Source organism: Pteropus alecto, unplaced genomic scaffold (assembly GCF_000325575.1).
Source record: "Pteropus alecto unplaced genomic scaffold, ASM32557v1 scaffold311, whole genome shotgun sequence".
Lineage (NCBI taxonomy): Eukaryota > Metazoa > Chordata > Mammalia > Chiroptera > Pteropodidae > Pteropus > Pteropus alecto.
In genome coordinates, this window is record NW_006431916.1 from 3,269,279 (window position 1) to 3,294,781 (window position 25,503).

General features: G+C 32.8%; 1 protein-coding gene and 1 pseudogene across 1 annotated transcript in view; one reads left to right on the forward strand and one right to left on the reverse strand.

Annotated features, from left to right (window-relative positions):
• The window catches only part of OPA1 (OPA1, mitochondrial dynamin like GTPase), an 82,276-nt gene that overhangs the window by 52,621 nt on the left and 4,152 nt on the right, over positions 1 to 25,503 (reverse strand). Inside the window, 8 exon segments of the mRNA XM_006906170.3 lie at positions 446 to 550; positions 3,192 to 3,245; positions 7,938 to 8,048; positions 15,948 to 16,015; positions 16,698 to 16,751; positions 17,248 to 17,355; positions 19,342 to 19,438; positions 20,079 to 20,394. Coding sequence (XP_006906232.1) covers positions 446 to 550; positions 3,192 to 3,245; positions 7,938 to 8,048; positions 15,948 to 16,015; positions 16,698 to 16,751; positions 17,248 to 17,355; positions 19,342 to 19,438; positions 20,079 to 20,394 — 913 coding nt within the window.
• LOC112474007 lies at positions 18,542 to 18,660 on the forward strand (annotated as a pseudogene).

Here is a 25,503-nt window from a genome sequence, read left to right on the forward strand (position 1 = left end):
AATTCTTTAAAATGCCTAAAGAACCTTCCAGAAGAAAATGTTAACTCTTTTAAACCTGAAGAAAGTAGCCTAATCATTCGCAAGCAAGGCAATGACAATACATAATAAATAAATGTCTATCAACTCACAATTTCGATTTTATAGCTATAGAAATTAAAAAAGCCTAAATGCAAACAAGGTATTTTAAAAAATTAAATTGATTCATGAGAAAAGACTGCTAAAAATGAAGATTTTATAGGCACAGTATAGAATCAATTGCCTGAAGACTATAATTTGTGAAATGTCCTAATATAGGAAGAGAACTTCCCTATCCCTGAAGGATATCAGGTGAGAAAGAAAAGGATGATAGAACACTTTATGGTTCCTTAAATACTAGTATTGATGAACACACCATTTGAAGTGGCAAAGTTCTGAGAACTAACACAGTAAGATAAACTTAAAATACCTTAAGTTTTCTATGATGGATGCCTTTATCATCTTTCTGCAACACTAATTTTCTCAATTCTTTGTTCTCCTTTTCTAATCGCTCCAAGATTCTCTGGTACTTTAACTGCAACAAAATAATACCAAAATTATATAAGAAAAAGATGGGTTAATAACTAAGATTAATTAAATCTAAATTAAAAGCTTCCAAATCCTATTTTAAATAATTTCATTTACAAAGCTCCTATGAGACTGTTGAGAGAATAAATTATGAATAGTATCTCATACAAACAATGAAATTCATTATAGTTTTATATTATAACTTAGCATTTTATTTGGAAAATTCTTCATTCTAAATTCTTCATTTACAATAAAGAAATTAAATTTAAAAATACTGAAAAATGTAAGAATTTAAAGCAAGTTCTTAAGTACACTTGGTGAAGCAATATTTTCTATTCTACAAAAATTTTAAGTCTTCATTATGAGAACATTTGACAAAAACTCAAATTCTTCCCATTCCCCATATTAATTTATGTTTTAATTGAAATGATAAAAAATAATAATAGCTAAAAATTACCAGAGCATGCATTATGTGACAGGCCCTTTAGTGAGTGTTTCACCTGCATTAACTTCCTTAAGCCTTTACATGAGGCAAAAGCTACACAGATTAGGAACCTGAGGTTAGAGACGCTTCACGGCCACAGAGTTTTGAAAATACGTCTGAGTCAAGGACTCAAACTCTTCCAAGTTTTGGTAAGTTCCCACAGCCAGAGATTACATATCAATTTTTTAAAATACTGATATAAAAAGAGATTTAAAGAAGAGTTATACATTTAGATTAACTGTTTTGTCAAAGTACATGGTTGGCTATGCACTTTTCTTCTCAAGTAAATGTGATCTTTTTTCCAATTAGCTTTCTCAGTTTGTACATTATTTCTTCTCTAAACATTAACAATGTTTGGAAACTATTAAGAATTACTCCATCCAACAACCAGAAGAATGTTTATGTCCAACTTAAAATATCATGGCTTTTATAATGGAACCTATTTCATATGAAAAATTTTTAGGTTACTGTTATCTTCCAAGAACAAAGTAAGTAACAAGAAATCACTGCTCTATCCTCACAGAATGTCCAACTTAAATAAAAATGTATTATGTAGTTGAACTATATGAGACACGTAGAACTATATGTTAGATTCTACTACAAACATTTTTTTACAGAACTTGTTCATTTATATATAGTAACAGTAGATATAATAAAATTCTGGCAATATCACAGAATTAGATCTTTGTTATCTAATATGGTAGCCACCAGCCACATGTTCAGTACATAAATGAACATCTCGCTAATATTTTTTATACTAAGTACACGTTGAAATGATACTATTTGGGATATATTAGATTAAATAAAATATATTAAAATCAATTCTACATATTTTTACCTTTTATTGTAAATTTTTAAAATTACATATGTGGCCTGCGTTTCATTTCTACTGGTTATCACTGATATAGATAACCCCATGGTTTATTATATCATAATTCTCCATACAGTCTTTGTGTCAACACCCAGAGGTTTACTACTACAATCGCATAAGTTGAAAGGTTAATATCAGTAGATTTTCACTGGCTCATTTCTTTCTAAATATGAAAGTCTACAAAATTTCTGGGGATGAAACCATTCTTTGGTACAGGTGCCAATCTGTAGCCATCTTGAAGAGGTGTGCTATTGGGCTGTCCTCCAAAATTCTATACCAATAATTCTCAGACTCAAGGATGCATCAGAATCACTTGTGGGCCTTTAAAAACAAAGATCGCTGGGTTCTACTCTCAGAGTTTCTAATTCAATAGGTCTGGGATGGAGCCAATAATCTGCATTTCTAACAAGTTCCCAAGCATGCCACTGGTCCTGAGTCAACACTTTGTGACCAATGATTCTTAACCTCTGGCTGCAGGTTGGAATCACCTGGCTGAGAAGCCTTAAAAAATATATATGGTAATACCCAGACATACCAATGTATAGTCAGGCATAAGAATCAATGTATAGCAGCTATCAAGAAAACCTGTGACTCAAAATATACTAATTGTTTAATATAAGCCGAATTATCCCATTGTATTGTATTCTCTAAAAAGAGAGACCAAAGAAGTCTTTTTAACCTAAAAAAAACTTCTTAATTACTTATCATTATTATGTATATAGAATAACCAACAATGGAGTGGGTGATAAGGTAATTTTGCATCAGAATGTTACCAACTCATTACATTGCGCAGGTCTTTAAAATAATAATTTTATAATCAACTATAAGCAAAGTAGCACCAGAAATATCTTTAGAAAAGTTATTATCTGATTGCTTTTGGGCTTTAGAGAAGCAAAGGAAAAGTTCCAGAGGGCCCACTAGACTATGGTAGACTCAAGTCCAGTTTCTTTAACTGTTACTTTATTAATTAGCCTATAAATGTAAAAACGCAAGCATAAGTTGACATGCAGACAGCCACTTTCCCCTTTTTTTTCCTACGGCAGCGTTTCTTTAAAATTAGAAGCAAAAGATTTACTCAAAAAGAGGTTTTATACATAAATGAGTCAACTACACTTATCAAGTTCCTTCTTTATTCCTTATTTCCCAATTAGCTTTTACATTTGTCTATTGATAATAAAGTCATATCAATAAACTGTTCCAAATTTTGCTTTGTTAAAAAATTAAATTTCCACATCATCAAACTTACATTGGCATATAATAAAGTCCCTGGTTCTTTTTACTCATGACAATTACCTGAGTATGCAGAAGTTCTTCTTGAAGTTGGTCAATTTTCTCTTTGTCTGACACCTAAATATTTTAAATAAATTAAATTGATTTGATTATAATTACATTTATATAGAGTGTAAAGTAAGTTAATTTTTTAAAAGTATTTTTAAGAGTAAAAACTACTGGCTTTATATGCATATTTAACCAAATCAAATTTTAAATCCATCTCATCGATAAAAATAGCTCCTCAAAATTTTATATTAAGTAAACCTCTTAAAAATCAACCATTTTCCTGTTGTCCTTCCAGTCACTTCTTTAGAAAAATAAGAGATCAACACATATGGTAATTATATTCTTCATAGGTTGTTCTGTGTGCAAGCACAGGCATTTGGATGGTTGGAGAAATAAGGTATTGATATCCCTACAGAAATTATTTTGTGAAGTCGGATACATGTTATCACTTACAACTACTGAAAAAGTTCATTGCAATAGTGTATATTTTAAGCGAATATCATCCATTTCTAGTCTATAATTAGGAAGTATTAATAAATGCAAAAAACGACTTGCATTTTCAGAGCTCAGAATGGAATGAGATGATTTTTTTAAATTCAGTTCCAGTGCAAGGTATGCTAACCCATACATAATGTAGCGAATGCATCAGCAGCAATGAAGTCGAGTAAAGCAACTAAAATTAATTTGACATAAAGTAGAACAAAATCCACAGGTATTGCGGAAACTACTTCAAATTGTTATTAATGTTAATAGCTCTAAAATATCCAAAAACAACAAAGAACTTTATTGTATAACAGGCTTTAAAGTAGTCACAATTCTAAATATAAAACACAATGATCAATTATAATTAAAATGTCATTTATGACAAATCCACATAACTGTGCTTTGACTCCTTAGTGAATGCCAAAGCTGTCATATTCAGTCTTTCAAAATAATTGTTTAATTTCTGATAATCAAAATTTGTAAACATGAATTTATTTCATAGGAGACAAAAATCAAGTTAAAATTCATGTAAATCCTTGTTTATCTTCATTCATTGGCTATTTAAGCAATCGAGACATCATGGTTGCAAATATATATGGAAAAGTTTGAAATAATTTGCTTATTAAGGTAGACATCAATAATTCTCATCCATGCAATAAAAAGTTATTTTGAGATTTTAGTTCCTATTTCCAAATACTTTATCAAAGTTTTCCCAAATACTTCTCTTAAATAAAAATGACAATGCTTGCTAGCAACAATAGGCACATATTATTTTTTCCTTAAAAGCCTATGCCTAAAAATCTCCAAATATGATTCAGTAATTAGAAAGAAAAAATAACATAAAACAAACTGTATTGCTGTTTTCTCATTCCTGTATAGGAAGCAGAGACTTGTGGATAGAAGCTTTTTTCAATTGACTACATTGTGTAAAATGGACAAGAATTATTAATAGTCTCCTCAACTGTGAGGAAACAAGAAAGCTGGAGAGGAACTCAGAACCCAAAGAACAAAATCTTGAAGGCCAATGAAGAAATAAATAATTCCACATTTTGATCATATGGCATGCCATCATACTGTAACAATGTGGTTATAAAAATTTTGTTATGCAGATTAAATTCCAAATTTATTTTAAAAGGCACTTTGATTTACTTTGTTCCATTAAATATTCATCCAACTGCAGCTAAATTAGTATGAAGTGTATTAGTAAAAACTGTTTTAGTTTGAATGTGAATATTTAACGATTTCATGCAACATATTCTGACATTATAATTCAACATTATATCTTGGGAAATAATTAAGAAACTAATACAATTACACACAAAAAATAGAATGTTTACTATAAGCCAAGGGCTTAAAAGGTTAACTTAGTAATTTGGTAGAATAAAAAGGGTATACAAAAATTAAAATGATATAAGGTCATTAAAATATTATAAACACAATTGTTATGCTAATATTAGTATTTAGGAATCATGACTTAAGATTTTTATAAATTCAGATTTTTAGGAGTATTTAGATTTATCATTTGTCCTTCTGACACAATTGTTAGGAATAACTCATGTATAGTTTTACCTTCTATCTACTTCGTTTAATGGAACACAGAGATTAATGTTGTAATTCATGACAGGTGGTGGTGGAGTCAAAAATTACACCAAATATTTTCTGGGAAACAAGATGAAAACTTTTAGGTTTACTAAATGTTAGAGATTAATAAGAAGATATTTACAAATTTTCTTAAGAGACTAGCAGATGCTATTTTCAATCTGGCACTTATTTGAGGTCTTAACTAGCAATCTGGGTATATTTTATTTAGGTGTATTTTACTGGTAAAATTCAGCTACTTAGGATGAACAAATTCTTGTCCTGTTGTTTAATATATTGTTTGCATTATGAAATTAATTTAAAACTCACCCTGACAAATGGGTATCAATGGTCTTGAAACCAGAGCTTTTCTACAATTCCAGGGCTGTGAAACTGATGGGAGAAAGAGCGGAATCCTCCGCAGAAACAAGCTAAAGCTGAAAGAGAAAAACCTTTACTAGCTCCTCACAAAAACCAAGCCTGATTTAAAATTTTTAAGTATGACTTGCTACTAAGCCATTGTGGCCATTCTGAAATACCAAAATATATATACAAAAGACTATAAAAATTTCTATGTATGTGTACATATTCATAGGAGGCAAAACAACCAATGGCAGTTTTAATCTACTGTCACTGCATAAACTCTTTGCTCAGAAGATACAGGGAAAATTTATTAGCTCTACAAATAAGATTAAAAAAAAATGAAGACCTACTTATATTTTCAACAAGAGAGAAAGAATGATTAAAAAGCAACAAAAAGTAGCTGTGGATTATACCTCAAGTAAACATCAAATGCTGGGAATGATAAAAATCTTATGAATTAGGATCTTGATCACTATAATAGTGAAGGGCTGAAAAGTCATCTGTGTACTATTAGGCGAATGGTTGGGAAGATACAGTAAGGAAACTACCTTTCAGGATAGTATGAGGGAAGATGTTATGGTTTTTGAAGTCTCATTTACTTTCACACGAGATAACTCCAAAGTGGGTAGGAATAAGCCCCGTCTGGTGCTCCACTAGTATGCCTTAATAAAACAGATGGGGGAACAGTCCTGTCAGTCACTATTTTACAAATGGGAGAAGGGAAGCATAAAAGAGTTATGTAGATAATCCAATAAATATTAGAAATAGAAATATCTCTATGCCTGAAAATAGTCTAGAGTAGGCCTCAAATGAGCAGTTACCTTTGGCAATGTAGAAAATGAATAGTATTCACTTCTAATATCCCCTAAAGCATCAGTCAAAAAAATCTTAAACTGTATCTCATATGGCAGACCTATAAGAGTCCTTTCAAATTATTTTACCTTTATGAACACTTAAGAACCCTTAACTAGAGCTATATTCATATTTCTTAATAACATATCAGAACATAATAGTTCCTTCCCCTGCTTTCTGTAATGAAGCTAAGAAAAGGATGGATCAGCCTAAGCATCCAATCTGTTACAATATTTAAATGGTACTCTCAACAGTATACAGAACTGAGAATGCTAAAGCACCATTTAAAACAAGTCTTTCCTTGGTAACAACACTTGTACTTTAATCAAGTAAAAAAAAAATAATTTATTTTTTTATCTACCTATGTTATTCACTCACTGAAAGCTAAACAATATACAGAAGTTGATTCCACAGCCATGGAATTGAGAAAAGCCAGGAAGTTATACTGAAAAAATAAATGGAATTGTGATAAGCACTAAGTATTAACCACCACCAAATGAGACAAAGTTAGCCGACATAATTACTGCACTAAATCATTATCTATAATTTGGCTGATTCCAATATCAGAACCTACAGGAAGCTAATTATATGTATGACTGAATCTTTCTTCCTAAGATTTTTATATAACTTAAAAATTTCTCTGATATATGTAACATAATTAGCTGATTTCAAGAGCTCAGAGTATAACTTTAAAATGATTACATTCATTTCATTTTGACTCAAAGGTCTTTTTTAACATTAATTTTGGGTTCTATCTACACTGTGGGATCATCTGACAGTCAAAAGCATATTTTTAAGGACTTCTTGATTGTACCTATAACCAGATGTTTGTATATTTATGCTGACCTTTAGTAAAATCTGTTCTCTAGCAATCAGAATTACATCAAATTTCTAATGTTCTGTATTTCAGTGGGTCCGAGGTAAAAATTTATTTGCACTGACTTAATTGATGAATGAGGACAAACTTTGTGCAATTAATTGTCAAAGTGTATGAGAATAACTATGTCTCAAAGTTAAATCAAAATAGTTTTCTTGTATAAAAAAATAAGAATGCTCTCTGCTGATCCATTTTGGCTAAAACAAATACATTTCATGCTTTAAGCAATTTAACATGGTCAACCACAGACAGTCATCTTTTTCATTTTAGAAATGAAAACTTAGGGAACAAGTAAATAGACAAGTTGCCTACAAACTTAGGATGACTAAAGTAACTGGACCAAATAAACTGCCATTCATAATTCTCTAAATGCAAATCCATGTACCCTCACAGATAATCTAATTTTCAGAAAATATATATTTTTGGCTTATATATATTTTATCCACTTGAGGAAAGTTCCATATTTGTATTATGTATCTTTCATATTTTTTCTTTAGCAAAAATAATTTCTCACAATCGGAGTCCATGAATAGATTAAGGCGACATGATCTTGGTAGAAATGGCTGATTAATGTGAACGCATGGGAGCCCCCTTAAACCATCCATCACCTTGCGCTTCTGTTGGGCATAGCTCGTGCTATACTGGCCAGCAGCTCTGCGTGCTTCCTCTTCATGCTCTTGAATTTGCTGTTGTAAGAGAATGAGCTCACCAAGCAGACCCTGCCATGAGTTTACAATGAGGAGAAGAGGAAAATTGGGGAGGAGAACAATGTTAAACCAAGGGGCACAAGAAAGGAACAGATGTAAGTCAGGGAGGAATGGACAGCTTACAACAAAAAATGGAAACATGTATGTATCTTTAGAGCCATTATATAATTGGACTCTGTACCATATTTCCATTTTTCCCCCACAGTAAAATTAGATGTCTCAGAAATATAAAACAGCATAGTTTAAAAAGTGAAAGAAAAATGCAGTAAGTGACTGTTTGCTGAATAAAACCAACCAGATATGTAATATCAACATATGGTAAAACCTAGACTAATGGGAATGCTCAAGGGAGGTGGTGCTGTAGTTAACTAAATTTCCTCATAATAGGAAACTCAAAAAAAACAAATACCTCAACCCTTATTTTTGAATTGCCAATATGAACTAGTATATGCTCCAGACTTTATACATATGAGGAAAAAAAAAACAAAACTGAAATTTTGAATAGTGTTGATCTTACAGGCCTAAATCTTTTAATTCTCAACCGTAATTCTAATAGGACTGAATGAAGGATACATATGGCTTATTTACTTATTAAATTATTATTTTTAAGTAAATCTTTTCCTTGATATCTGATATCTTCAATTAAACAATAGTCCCTCAAAACTATTAATTTGAATTTTTGAGCATCAAGTTAATCAAGGATTTACATTAATCCATATATTCTACATGCCTATATACACAAGTTTATTTGACTAAAATTTAGAGTTCTTTTTCTTTTGCAAATTAAAAAATAATGTTTTAGGTACTGTTTTAACTTCATACAACATCAAATAAGTAGTTTGATTGAATATTCACCTTCTATAAACTGTTTTGACATTATAAAAATAGCCTCAGAATATAACCCCAGAACATATCAATTACTAAAGCAAAAGCACCATAAAAGAACATAATTAAGATACTGAGATAATATAATTATTATTAAAATTAAAAATAAAACAAAATCTAGTTTGGACTATACACAAAATGATCATCACTTCTCTGTTTAAAATTCATTCCATTTAATAGTCATGAAATATTAATCTGGTGTGGTTTTTATCACAATGTACTCACACATGACACGATACTAAAAAGATCATTTTCTGTACATTATTTTTAATTGCTGCCCTATTTGTTAATTAATCTCGAGAAATGTGGGAGAAAAGCCGCAAGGTTAATATTTTTTCAATTAGAAACCCTAAAAATATTAAGTTACAATGAATAAGGTCATTATTTAATTTGCATAAGAAGTGTTCTGGGTGAACATGCGATCAGTATTTACCAGATTATAAAAATAAAAAGTTAGGAAAACTAATACTCATTAAAATAATCTAAATTAGGAGTTTCAGATAGCTTCGGAGCTTTTTAAAATAACTGTCCAAAATATCTTATTTTGTATAATACAATTAGAAAGTCTCTTAAAATACTGGTTATCTTTACAGTCAAATTTTAATTAGTAGACTCACCCAGTAAACTTAGTTTACTTCATGTAACCCAAAGACTTATATAAATAAAAAGGTTTATTTGGTTTTTTGTTTTTTAAAGTAAATACAAATGGAAAAGTATTTTAAAAAAAAGAGTTAGCATATAATTTTGGGGATTTTTGTTTTGTTTGATTCTTAATTGTAACATAAGAGGCTATAATCATCACCAACAATAATGAAACTAGCTGACTTACTATAAATCAAAGGATGAAACTAGTGGATATTTCTGTATGACAAGTAAGAGAACATCAAAGTTGCAAATAACATAACCGAAATTTCAACAATGGTTTCCAAATTCAAAAAAATATATCTTTATAAAGGCCTTGCCTTTGAAAATATATCTTTTAAATACTTTTATAGTCATTGATAAGTCTATCAAAGAAAGACAATGCCAACTCACTACTCTCATCATTCCCATCATTTTCTGTCACGTTTTTCATCAAACAGAAAGATCCAACTTATTTTTATTCTAAATCCAACTTATTCATTTAGTCACTTATCACAGTTACTTCTTCTAATCAACCTATTGTTTAGATTTCTCAAAACAGTTCCCTTTTAAAGAAGAGAATTCCCATGTTGGCTTATGCTTTAATTAACATACCAACCAGTATTCTAATTTATAAAATGCCAAAGCAGTGAGAAAATATTCCACATTTCTTAACTGTGTTGGTCTATCAGGCACATGATTCTCTTTTTATTTATAGCTTAAAAACCCCTCCCTAATCCATTGTTTGTATCTATATATAAATTGTATGGTAAATACTCTAATATCTATGACAAGAAAACACCCTCTTTCTAGTGACACCTCACTTTCCTTCCAAGTCTGTTATTGAAGAGAAAATATTTTAAGAGAAAATTTTTGAAATGAACTGTTATCTCCTGAAAAAGTGTAGGAAGAAAACAAGAATTAGATATAGAAAAAGTTACTTACATTATACTACACAACTAAATTAGGATGTTACCCTTATCCAATTTTAGGCATTAAATCTCACCCTAACTACTTATTGATAGGCTATATAGCTTCTAAGTTAAGGCCAAGGAGAATAAGGAAGGGTATAAATGTGTGTACTTACTGTGCAAAATATACTCTTTAAATAAACAAAATACAGTTTTTCCAACAAATATTTCCCAAGCTCAGACATATTTTCTCTCAAGAGCACATATTTTTAAATATGTATTACATATAAGTATAATTGCTATTAATAAGTTGTTATAAACAATTACAGATGATATACTTTCAAAATATCTTCTAGCTATTGCCAGTTTGATACTGCAACCCTCATAGTCTCATATTTCATATATAGTGTTCACAGTTTTAAAAAACATTATGTCAGAATAAGTCAGTGATAACTCCAGAAACCAAAATATCAACTAGAAATGCTGCAAAAACCTAAAAGCTGATGAGTTTGGTAGAAAAAAATTTAAATAATCTTGAAATTATAAGTCATTTATATGTGAGTACATTTAAAATATATTTTAACAGTATTTTAAAAATCTATAGCAGAGCAAGGCCCATATCCTGTTTGTTTTTATACCTAGCACCTAGAATAATGCCTGACATAGTAGATGTGTTAGAGCCAGAACCTAGAGTAGGGCTTGACACGTCTATTGCTTGAATGAATCAAATTGCGCCCTACTTTTACCTAGTAATACAGAGTTTCTAGCATGAAATCCAAAACAGATTTCCTAAAAAATGCTTATTCTGTAGATAAGCTACACATCAACCCTATAACCCATTCTTCCATTTTCACAATCTCCAGAACAGACTCCATAGAAATTAAGAAGGAGGGAGGAAATTAGTCAAATAATGTTCATATGCTGTTAACTCATACACTAATTCAATGGTAAGATAATAATAATCATAGTCATCATCATTATTCAGTAGCCAATATTTACTTAGTTTTATTATGTGCCAGATTTTGTATGAAAGGGCTTTACATAATCCTCACTATAACCCTCCCCCTTTTACAGAAGAGGAGACCAGAAACTCAGAGAAGCAAGGAACTTGTCCAAGGTCATGCAGCTTAGAAAGTATGAAAGGCAGGATCTGACTGCAGGCCGTGTGACTACAAAGTTTGCACCTGATACCGTCCTGTTAGCACTCAATATTTTCAAAGTACCTTTGACCCTTCAGGTTCAATCTATATTTAAAAGATTATAATGTTACAATACTTTGAAAAGCATATTTAAATAACCCTTTAGAGAAGGAGTAGCAAACTATGATGGGCTTGCTGAGTAACCCAGAAAACTTAGGGCCTGCAAACCTAAAATATTTGCTATTTGGTCCTTTAAGAAAAAGTTTGCTAACTCCTGCTGTATTAGTTTAATAAGTAACTTGGGTCCAAAAGAGCTTTGTGAAAGTGAAGACATCTTTCTCTTTCCATTTAAAAAATATTTCTAGCCATTAAACTACTTTTCATGTTTGAATAATTCTGCTATTTCACTAGCTAAAAAGAACTATTTTCTATTTTTTTCTTTCCCAGTAATAGGTAACTCTGTTCGTAATATTTATAATGAGCTGAAAATGTGTATTATTGGTTATCAGAAGGAAATGTGCCTTTCTACTTGGATAAACTTGCCCCAATTCACAAATACCATATTCTATTTTACCATTTGGACAATTTCCACAAATAATAATTTTAAGAGAGAAATAGATTAGTCTGTTACCAGTAGTATTATCAATATTACAATTTCTACCAATCCTTTGTTCTAAATTTCCTATAAAGTGAGTATACACAGTATACACTTATTTAATGTTTTTTAAATTACATAAATGTGCAGTGTGCTTATTATTAAAGAAATAAGATTGCCTGTTTTACCACTCCATTTTTCATCATGCACATCTTTGCTGCTTTTCTTCCTCTGATCCCTCTGCTTCCCATCTACTACACTCCAGTACACAAGTGATCTGGCTTCCTGGCTAAGAATCTAACGAAGTGTAAGTTGCTAGTTGTTAGCTGCTCAGGCAACTTAAGTTTCCTGAATCTGTGGTTACCTGATTGATGGTAGTGACTGTGAAAATTTTATTTTGCCACAGTTACTACAATATTTCTTAGATGAGGAATCCCAAAAATATAAATTGTACTTAGGCAAAAGTGCTTCATTACAATTCAGAATACCAGATACATGCACTACCTTCACTTTCTTGTTCTACTCAATATTTGCTAAATATCGAAGGCCAAGAGAAATTCACAGGTAATCAGAGCAAAAAGACATGTTATATAAAATCTCTGGGCCCACTCTTGTTAGCATCAAGTTTATTTATTTTAAATTAGCCTCTCTTCTACGGGGTTAAATCAACTAACTAATTTTGCTAAGAGTTCGGCACTACCCTTGAAGCTCTGAGAACAGAGATTCTACAGTACAAATATTCCACTGAACAGTAAGAATGGAAAACAAAGTAAATAGCGTTTCATACGGCAAGTGTTTTAAATGTTAAAAAGTATACTTAATGGAACTAAAATGGTTATAGAAGACTTAATGAAGGTGACTATTGAGCTGGGCTTTAAGGATAAGTGGAAATTAGGCAGCGGAAAGGAAAGAAAGCTATTTCAGTTGGGAGGTACAACATAAGCCACACAAAAGTAACATGTAAAAAGGAAAAGCAGTAATGTATTACTGTTTAGCAATTATATTTAAAACAGTAATACCACTTTTCATAATTTAGGCTTTATAAGGTCCTTCGAATATTTTCTGTAAGTTATAAATGTGCTTGTAACCTTCAGAATCACTATATTCCTTATTTCTATGACATGTTTATGACTAATCAGAAACACAATACAACAAAAGCACAGACAATAAAATGTCTCATTAGCAAAATAATTTTCACGAGAACACAACAATCTTACTGAATCTAAAAAAGGAGATACACTAAGTAGTCTTGTCACTATATATATATTATGATCAATATACAGAAATCTACTGATTTACAAATCGGATGAGTCCATTAATACATTAAAATAGGCTCACCACTCAGATTTCCAGTTTGTCTTCTGGTAATTCTAAAGGTCTCTAGGTCTCAAAAATATTATTCAGTTTACACCAAAGGTTCTTTCTCTTATTTTTTCTCCAGTGTATACATTTTAAAATTTTTGATTAACAAAAAGCATTTATTAAAAAGTGGTTTCAGTATTTTTCCATTTTTTAATTATCGAAGATACACATCAGAACTTTTAATCAACATAACATATGTAACTACTGCCCGCAAACTGAATGGATAGATAAATCCAGGTAAAATCAAAGAAACTTTATGTTTAGTTAGCCCATATATCGTTATATGGAAAGACATGCTTTTTGTAGACTTTTTGAAGACCTCCATTACAATTTTCCAGAACACCTAAATGTCTATAGTGAACCCAGACTGGAAACCACGGGTAATCACTTCATCATGTCGTTCATTCTGTCTGACTCAAGTCAAACAATCTGACATCTGTGTTCCCTCAACTCCCCGTCACTTTCACTTCAGCTGATTTTGAAAGGTCCTAACTGTTCCTCTACTTGCCAGCACTTCTCCAGATGTGTTCTCCTATTAGAAAGCACAAATCTTTTTTTTAGTTCTAGTTGTAGAAATGTTTTTAATTTATTACATTTTTAAAAAAAATTTGATTCACATTTACTTTTTACATTTCTAGAGTTGAGTCAGAAACTCAAGTACAAACCAGACAACCATGAAGCGAAGGCATGACTGCTTCAAATCCTGGATACCATTTTAAATCTGGGGTTGTGTGTGAGACACCAGACTGAACAAATCAAAAAGGTATCAGCTAAACTCTAAATGCTATCCTACCACCTCTGATCATTGCCCAAATTTTCAAACTTGATGTTTTAGAGTAATTTCAAAAAGGTTAGGGCTATGCTAAGGTCTCTCCTTCCATGCTTACATTAAATTGTCAATTTGAAGAAGTCTCTTAAAAATCAGTTTTTCTACATCTTGTCTGAAGGGTTCATTATTCTCAAGTATTATAGGTAACAGTCAAGCCTTGAAAATATAATGCTGCATATTAATAGAATTAAAACCACTAGTCGAGGCTGTAAATGCTTCTTCTGTATAGTAAATTTTATAAAAGCATTTGCTACAATTTGATTTAGCATGTAAGGAGAGCAGCTGAATCACAACTCTTAGCATTTACAACAAATAATTGGAAATAGTAAGTTTCGAGTTTTTTAATGGGCAAGATAATTACCAAAACTTAAAAAAAAAAAAAAGTTAAAAGGGAATTTATTTTCAAACAAGCAAAGGAGTAAATTTATAAAATAAAACAACACATGTGCTTTCATGTCTACAGTATAAAATTAAATCTATAAACATAATTAAATTTCTAGAGATCTATTCTCTTGCTTTTTCTACATTGTAGAGCTCCTGATCATTTACTGACTATTCATTTATCGCCTTAGTAGTATTTTATGGGCATTATCTGAGTCAGGCCCTGAAATAGGTTTCTCATTCACCAAAGCGATCCTAGGCCATATCAGAGAAAAACAAAGATGCAGACCTCCCTTAACTGATCTAGGCAACAAGAAATCTTGTCACTTGAAAACTCACTACCACATCTGTAACAGAGGTTCCTTCTCCCCAGTTACATTAGCTCCTCTGTATATAATAAGTCTACATGCATTAAGGGTCAAGGTCTTGGGCTTAAAAGAAGCTGTGCATGATAGGCTAACTTCTATTCAAATTTTTTAATTTTCAAGGAATCATTTATCTTACCAATTCTAAAAGATTAAAAAAGACTAAGGAACTATCAAGTTAACATATGAATATATACAGCAATGTATTTGTTATTCTACATAAGCAATTTTCTAAAACTTTCATATGGATTTTGTTAATCCATGTGTTGAAATTGACAAACCCTAAATAACCCCATAATTGTGTTGACTATCTATGTAATAGAATCAATTTATTCCGTAATAATCTGCTTCCAATTTCCTTAATATTTCCCTTAACTGTATGCCATGAAACATTGGTCCCTAAAAGATATTTCATAAAAAAGGGTTCTGTTGCTAAATAAATCTGGAAAACCTTGTATACCCTGACTTTTCCTGGAGCTTCCCAATGCACATGAGTACATTAAGGTCTGAGAAATCCCAGGGAAAAGAAACCTGCTTGTTTTACTTATACCAGCTTTTCCCACACATATTTAACAACAAATTCCTTAGTTGGGGACAAACTCTTGAAACTAATACTTCACAGAACATATTTGAAAGGAATGGGTTTCTCTAATTCTATTGCGAAAACTTCTGTATAGAACCTTGCATTTTGTACCAAGATTAGTAATAATACTCAGGTGTTTTATATTTGCTCCTCAGATGCTGCCATTTTCAATTCTTCCATGTAGGTAGAAACACTTTAAATCATTCAAGACTACCTATGTGAAGAATTCCTTGTTCTTACCTTTCTATAATGCTTGTCACTTTCAGATCCACGATCTGTTGCTCTAAATGCAGTTTCTCCAGGTGAACCTTAAAGATAAATGTAGAGTCCTTTAAATTCTCCGGTGATGTCAATAATCTAAATTCCAAATTATATTTAATCAATTAAAAGGCTAATGGATTTTTTGAGCAAGTATTACTTTTTGGAACACTATTCTTTAATTTTAAGGAACATATTGGTAACCTATGCAAAATGTTTTAAAAAAATTATAGTATGTTTAACCTATTTTTTAAAATATCACTAAAAATTACAATAAAAAAATAAGATAATCTTTGATAAGAATTATTTTACATGAAAGTACTTACAGTCTGGCCATATACCACTGCCATAACAGACTATTTATAGTAAAAAAATAAATTTAAATTTTAAAATGTCAACTATGACAGGACAGATGAGACAAACTAAAATTACTTTTCATTTCAATTATCAAAAACAGATCAATTTCAAGAAAATATTCTGGTAAAGCAAACTTTCTTTTTAATAATTTTAATCTTATAATACATATATATATTTAGGAATTTTAGTTTTACCACAAAATAATTATTTTATTATTTCCACCTAAAGGAGAATGAATTTGCCCAATATGGTTCTGAGGTTTTAAAATTCAGCATAAGCAGCATTGTAAATTTGGTCTGCAATTTTATTTGCAACTAGTTTATTAGAAGCATTTAAAAGGCATGTTAAGGTCAGCAGAAATGTCTGTTTACACACCTAACAAGAGAAGTAGGTCAGAAGCTCCTATGACTTCACTAACCAATTTGTGACCTGTGAAAAATCAGCAAAAGGGGAAATAGAAATGTAAAACTTAACAAGAATGAGCAAACAAAGATGTCTGAGATCTTGATGTATATCATGAAAGGGCAGTAATTGGGCAAATACACCATGATTAACTTTAGTAAATTCTACTCATTATGCTCCATATTAAATTTGTTTTAAAATCACCAAATTAGCTCTAACCAATTATGAAAAGCAAACACATAGGAAGTCTCATCTACTCGTCAAGAACAAGCGATATTTTTTCCCTGATTGACTAAAGACTAGCTTGTTTAAGTTCTTGCAAACTTTGATTCTGTTGGGCTAAACAAAAATCAAAATCACTGCACAACCTAACTTTGTGTTTATCTTTTTTCGAAAATCTGTTTTTCATTTGTACTAAATGCTTTCATTTAAAAGACAGGAATAAACAAATAAATGCATGTAATTATTTTTCCTCTATGGCTCCTGACATTTTAAATGAGATCAAATATAGGTCCTTCCTTACCTGTGGTGAAAAAGTCCTTCAGTAAGCTGAGGCTTTCAACAATCTTGTCAAAGTCGGGTGCCAACTTTGCAAGGTCCTCTGAATTAGGAAGAGCTTTTCTAATTTTCTCTGGAGAAGACAAAAACAAAATCTCAAAATAAGAATTTGACTATTAAAACATCAATAAAATTTAAATTTAAGTCACGTATAAATTTAAATCAAAATATTTTTTTCCATTTCTCCCTATTACAACTATCGGACACAATGTTATTCTGATAGTATTCTACAAGCCATGAAATTTTTTAAAGACTTACCAAAACCATGGCTTAGATGGAGATCTTCGATTTTTAAGTTAAATGCCTTAAGAAAGAAGCACTGTATTAACAATGTTAACACTGGATTGGAATCAGAAACACTTTTTGGGAGAAAGTAACAGCACGGAGGCAAAGAATCAGAGAAAAAAGAGAAAAACATCTCTTACAGCACCTGGCCTAACTCAAAAAAGTTATCACATCCCAGTTCAAATTTAAGGACAGAACTCCATTACTTTTCTCCCTCATTTTATAGTCCCTAAAAAGATTCACATCTCTTACCAATTGGAAATAACTAAGAGCCCCAGGCAAGCTTGTATTTTATTTTAGCTAGCTTTAGTTATAAAATAGTCAAGCATTGATTTTTGTTTAAGAACATTCAACAATTTTGTCCAAGTCTGGTACAACTTCCCAGGGTCTTATGAATTAGAAAGGGCTTTTCTCCTTTTCTCTGAAGACTGAAACATATAAATAGTCTCAGAATAAGAACATGTGTCAGCTATTATTCTAAGTGCTATAAAAGTATTAACTTGCTTAAGCTTCAGAGCAAGTCTACAAAACAGCTATCATTGACCCCATTTTTCAGATGAATTGGGGCACAGAGGTTATGTAACTGGATCCAAGCGCACAGCAAAGAAGTAAGGGAGTCAGAGTTTAAACCTAGGAGTCTAGGTGTAGAATCTAGGTCTCTGACACCAAATTGTCAAATGTATCAAATTAAAAAGCTCTGCTTATAAATATTAAAAAAATAATTTGAAAAAGTAGTTTTCTTCAAATACCTTTGTCAACACAGCGCAGTTTTAAGAAAGTACTATTAGTGAGTGCATGTAGAGATTAATTCCACCCCCATATACACCTAAGCTAAGAAATTTGTCTTAAAAAGGAGGCTGAGGAAAATAATTTCATCCAAAAAAAATTTTTTTAAGATCTCCATGACTTACTGGCAATCACAGTTATCAAATATAATTTCTTTTTCCTCGCCTACTATTATTAGAAAAGGGGGAGTCTATGGCCATGCTACCCTAAACAAGCCTGATCCCGTCTGATCTCGGAAGCTAAGCAGGGTTGAGAATGGTTAGTACTTGGATGGGAGACCACCTAGGAAGACCAGGTGCTGTAAGTGTAAAAAATAAAAAATAAAAAAAATAAGGGATTGTAAACTGACAAGGTCCTTGCAATCTGTGAGGTCAACCAAGGGTTGCCTCACCTAAAAATGAATGAATGAATGAATGAATGAATGAATGAATAAATAAATAGAAAAAGCGGGGACAGTGGCTGATAATATGAAGAAGTTACTCTGGACACTAGCAGACTTTTAAGGAACCTGGTTGCAAAATATAGAGGTAATCAAGGTATCCAATCAAAACTAGCTAGTTAGGTGGGTCATGGTCTATCTGTTCGAGATAACATACAACACTGAAAATGATGTCTGGGAAGGCTGCCTGGCAACATGAAAAACACTGACAAAGTGTGTGACGCAGCAAAAGATAAGATATCAAAGTGTATGTACACTACGATTATACAATTTCTTTTTAAAAAGGAAACTAAAATATTAACCACATACAAAGAACAGGTACAATTAAAAGAAAATGCTCCATAAAGACAGTGGCAGCTATGTTAAAGTGATGGGCTAGTGGATACTTTTTTCTCTTATTATAATTTTTTCTTTGATGTTCTTATTATTTTTATCATTAAAATAAAACTGCTATACATTAAACTCATGAGTTAGAAAATTATCTGAACACAAGTTATTTTTCCTAAAGATACTACAAAAAAACAGTATTTTAATAGTGATGATACAAACCAAAATCAACATATTCATCGATCTCCCACACAATGTCAGGCACAATCCATTTATAGTCACTGAGGTCTGGTATCATATCTTTCCACTGATCAAAAGTCTAAAAGATAAGAAAGTATGCCAATCAAATGCCTTGAATGACATATAAAAATATAAAAAACTATTTTATTTAATTAAAACAATCTAAACTACTAAAGTGATATATTTATGTTCAAACTTTTAGAAAAGAAAGTGGCCTCAACTCTTAAAAAATAAATTAGCATGCAAACATATAAAAATGTAAATGTTCTTTTATTGAATATGAAAACTGTAAAAATTCAAAATATATTAAACAAGTTTCATGATTTGGCTTTAAACAATACTGTGGAATAGAAGACAGACCAGGAGTCAGGACACCCTGCCTCTGGTCCCACCCAGGAAGTGGTTGTACGAATAGGCCACTTAACTTTCTTATCAGTGCTACCAAAGGAGAAAATTGAAAAATCAAATGAAAGTGTTCTCACTCCCAGCACAGTATTCCTTCCACGAGGCCATATTTATCTCTTATAATAATAACCAAGATTCAAAGGCATTTTCTTATTACTATTCATACCATTAAAACAATCTAGAATATAGAAGAGACACAATAAATGTTTAAACATCCAATTATGTTTTATTGCACCAAAGAAAGTTATTTATGCTATAAAACTTAAAATAATCATGCAGAATAACTGGAAAGGCAGTAGGAAAGTTAAACTCACCTTTTTGGCTGTATAACCACCTCCAACAGCAGATCCCAGTACAAGATAACGAAGTTTTAAGAGTCTTGCAGCTAATCTTGCTGGCCAAAAATTCCTGCGAGGCTGGTAGCCATATTTAATAGGGGAAAGTTTCAATTTACGTAAAGGAAGGTTAGTTAGAGAGGAGAACTGCTGAAATGATGTCCTGAATTGGGGTCTTTGAAGCTTTAGGGTAGGATGATGTGAATAAATACTTCGTGAAACCAGATGCAGTTTTTGTAGTGGTAAGCTTCCTTTTATTCCAGAGCTACATTTCACTAGGGACTGGCAGACCTCACTGAAAGAAAAATGGGTATGGGAGAAAGATCAGACAAGGTACCAACACATAAAGGAAATGAAACAAAGTGAACAATATACAAAAGGGAAAACACACAGGCGTGTACATATGGCCAACCACACTATGTCATACAATAGTTCACATTTACTAATCATTTGCTAGGTGCCAGGCAGCGAAGTAGCATGTGCTATCTCAATGAACCCTGCTAATAATCCTATGATAATTTTACAAACGAGGAAAAGGTGGCACATAAATTGAAGCAACTTGCCTAAGTGCACACTGATATAAGGAGTAAAGGTGGTTTCAAACTCAGGCAGTGAGACTCCAGAGCCCGTCCTCTAATTTACGATATGTGGGCTACAATCTTGGTCCAAGGAATTGCAACAGAAAAGAAATAAGGTGAGGACTTACTTTATCAATGCTATTCACTGTAAGTAAAAGTTGAAAACAATGCATGCAAACTTTTGCTTTCAAGCACAGAAACTCCAGCAGCTTAAAACAGCTATTCTTTGCCCTCTCATCTATGTCTCACAATTGCGAGATAGCCAGGGATGAAAATTAAGAAAAAATCATTAACACCTCAGGCACCTGGATCCCCAGAAAAAACCTAAAAGAGAAGAGAATCTGAACGTACATGTTACTGTCTGAGCTCTCTTTTTCTCTTTCCTGGCAGACAATGGAAGTTAAACACCAACAACCACATGCCTGATTATTTATCTTATTCAACACACATTCATGGTGCTTACTATGAACCAGGCCCAGTTTTAAGTAGTTTTAAAATATTAATTCATTTAATTACATGGGACTAGAAACTTAAGAAAAAGGAATCAAGGAAGACACAAACAATTTGTGAAGGACGGCGGGGTAAAAGGAGTATCGAAATGCCAGGCATTGTGCTAGATATATTCACAAAGGCGACTATTACCTCTCAGAAAACCCAGTAAAGTAAGCAAATTTTACCAATTTGCTTTTTTAAACTGTCTTGCCTAAGGTAGAATGACGAGTAAATGGTGGAAGAGGGATTGAAATTTAATTCAGTCTAACAATAAAGCCTTAATTCTTTCCACAAAAGACACTAGTGGGTAAGAGTGTGGAAAACAGTGGATATGCAAACAGGTGACATTCTAGAGCACCTGTCACCTGCTCTGGAACACTAAGGATGACACTGGGCCTTGCTTTAAGACTCTTTAGAAACACTACAACTTTGGAAATCTGAGGGAAATAGGATTTAATAGTAGGAGAAAATACACATTGTGGGTTTAGGCACACTGCTCATTTTTAATTCTACATGTAAAGGATACTTCTAGTCATAATTTCCTTTTAGAAGTTGCTAAACATTCTGTACACTTTTTTAAAGCTTTGACTCCAAGATAAATCATAATTTTACCTATCTTATAAAAAGGTCTATCTTCTTTTATTAACCAAAAAATTAAGTTCTCCTGACCTCAAACTCAGCATATATAAAAAGCAAAGTCCACATTTTAGCTTCAAAACTGACTCTGCTCCAGCAACTATACACACATGAAAATTAATAACATGTCAAGGGTGCCAGAGACAGTCAAGTGGTATAAGAGTTCACAAGAAAGTGAGTAATCCCTAAGGGTTGAGGTCAGTGAAAATTTCCAAGTAAAACTTAATTCGGTGGGAAGAGTCAAAAATGGGGCAAGAAATCTAGGTGGGGTAAGGGTACAGAGGTAGGACAATGAAATGACAAGAGACCTGATAAGCTAGCAAAGAAGGTTCATCGTGGAAGGTGAGATTGGAGAGGTAGTCTAAAAACAAATTACAGAGCCAATTAACATCAGGCTGAGTTTCAATTTTATTTTGTAGGGAGCCACTGAAAGTTTCGGAATAGAATAACATGAATAGTAATTTAAAAAGATATTAAAGGCAATGTTAAAGCCTAATCTCCAATTTGATAGTATTTTGAGGTGGGGTCTTTGAGGGGTAATTGGGTTTGTACATGTCATGAGAATAGAGACTTCATGACGGGATCAGTGTCCTTTTAAGGGGATCAAGAGCAAGGAACTCTTTCTCCCCACCATGGGAGGACACAGTGAGAAGATGGCCGTCTAAGAACCAGGAGGCAGGCCTTCACCAGACACCAAATCTGCCAGTGCCTTGATCTTGGACTTCTCAGCTTCCAGAACTGTGAACAATAAATGTTTGTTGTTTAAGCCACTCAGTATGTGGTAACTTGTTATGCCGCCCGGAATCACAAAGCCACAATGTTAGATCAGGAGACAGGTAAGTTAATCAAAAGAGGAGAAAAAAGGTGATCTTATTTCAGTTGCCCAGATATGAGAAGAAACTAAAGTGAGCTGGCAGCAGTGAGAAAGGGAAGGGAGAGGTAGATACTGGAATGACAGACTAGACATAGGAGGAGGGAAAAGGGTAAATAACAACCATAATGTTTTACCTGGGACAACTAAAGTTATCACTTAAAGATATAAAAAACCTCAAGAGATTTATCAACTGTGGGAACAGCTCATAGTTCCATAACATTTAGCTCAAACTTCTTTCAACTCTATCCCTACATCCACTTGTCTTTTTTTTTTTTTTAATTTTATTATTAGTTTCAAGTATACAGTACATTGGTTAGACATTTATATAGTTTATAAATGATCCCCCTAATTGCTCTTTCTCTCCTCTGGCTCTCCACCTAGCCATTACATTAATGCTAACTGCATTCCCTATGCTGTGCTCCCCATCCCAGTGTCCATCAGCTACTAATTTGTACTTCTTTAACCCTTCACCCCTTTCTCCCAGACAACCAAACCCTCTCCCCTCTGGCCATCACCAGATTGTCCTCTACATTTATGGGTCTGTTTTTGATCAGTTTGTTCTTTTTGTTCTTTAGATTCCGCATATAAGTGAAATCACATGGTATTTATATTTCTCTGTCTGACTTATTTCACTCAGCATAATAAACTGTAGGTCCATCCATGTTGTTGAGAATGGTAGGATTTCATTTTTTTAATGGCTGAGTAATATTCCATTGTATATATGAACCATAACTTCTTTACCCAATCATTCGTTGATGGGCATTTAGGTTACTTCCATATCTTGGCCATTGTATATTGTGCCGCCATGAACATAGGGGTGCATAGATCTTTATGAACTACTGGTTAAGCCTTTTGAGTTGGATAAACTTTGGTTCCAATCATTGTTTCATTGCTTACAAGTTGGACAATCAAACACAAATTATCAATTTACCAAAGCCTCAGGTTTTCAGTCTGTTAAATTGAAATAATAGTTATATCAGAGTAACAGTCAGTAATCACCAATTCAAGTATCTTATTCTGACCACAATCCGCTTTCACTATAACAATCTTTGACACTATTGGGACACCCAAGTCACTGAGACTTCTATCTTCTTACCTATTAATTTCCTTTGAATCCCCTAGTTCATCATAGTTTCAATAACTATTTTGCAAATACTCTAGACTCCTTTGCCCTCTGACTTTTTTTGTCACTTGACTGGCAAAACAGAAATCCTGGATGAACCTTATTATCACATTTCTCCCTGCTTGCACCAGGAGAATGAAGCACTACTGAAGAAAATCACACCTACTGGACAGACAGCTCACTAGGCCCTCAAGACTGCCTGCAAGCTTACTTCATTTCTTTCAATCATTTCTTCTACTCTAAGACTATTTCAGATATTTTCCACTCCCCTCTAACCTCCCACATCTGCCCATACTTGTTCCAACTCTCAGTGGATGACCTTGTCCCCTACTTCATGGAGAAGACAGAAGCCATCAGAGGGAAACATGCTGTTTACCTACAGCACCTATACCTATTCTTCTAGGTGTCCCTTTGCCCCAGGACCCGTGTAACATTACAGCAAGGGATCCTGTTTGGAATTCTGTTTTCTTCTGCCTTTTCAGGAATCACAAGTCAAGTCTCTCTCATCTTAAAGGTGAGAAGAAAAAAAGACCACACTTCCCTTCTCTAGCTACCACATTAAAAGCCAAACCGATCTGATTCCCATTTGTATCAGTTCAGTGAAACAGCTCTTACTGAGTGAGCCAAAAGCTTTCTAAAGAGCATTTGGTTTTTCAATTCTCATTTTAACTCTCTCAGTAATATCTGACAATGTTCGTCAAGGCTTAGCTTTAGATCTAAACCCACTTCTCTTCTCACTGCTTATGTTCTTCCTAGGCAATCTTATCCATCTACATACCCATGTTTCTCAAATTTATGTCTAATACAAATAGTTAAGTTCCAGATCCTGGTGTCCAACTGCCTACTTAACATTACCACTTACATAGCAAAAAATTACTTCATATTCAAGATGTCCAAAACCTTGATATTTCTCCTTCTCCTTCCCCCTAAATCCTGATCCTCCTCTTCAGTACTCCCTATCTTAGAATAAGCACCTATCCAACGGCATAATCCACATACCTGGGGGTCATTCCTGATACTTCCCTTACCCTCGAGTTCTGTTCATTCTACTCCAACACAGATTTCAAATCTTCTACTTCTCCCATCTTCACCACCACCATTCCTTACCTGGGCGGCTACAACAGTCTGTACCAAGGTGTTCTCTACAGCACAACCAGAGCACTCTTCTGAAATGTAAATCTGATCACAGTTACTCACTTGCATAAATCGTTTATATGTCTCCCCCTATGAAATCCAAACTCCTGGCCTATAAAGCCCTCCAAGGTCTGGTTCCTGCCTTGCTCCCTCTCAAACTAGACGAGTTTGCATCTAGTTCCTTGACAGTGCCATACTCCTTCCCACCTCAGGACTTTCTCAGACAAATTCTTCTACCTTCTTAACTCCTATTACTCCAGTTAATTCCTGTCACAACTGGTTTCACCTCAAGCATTCCCTCCTCTTCTTGAAACTTCGTTCTCATTCAAGTCTCCCTGCTACAGTTTTTGGCTCCCATTATTTTTTCTTCAGTGCTTATAAAATACGTATTACATAATAGTGTATTTATTGGATTAATATTTCTCTCTACTGATAAAATGCAATCTTTTATCAGTAGAGGCCAGGTTCCTGTTTTGCTTACTACTGTATTTCTAAAGCCTTAGCCCAATGCCTTGCAAATAACTGACACTCAATAAATTGCTGAATGAATGTATGCTATTGGGAGAA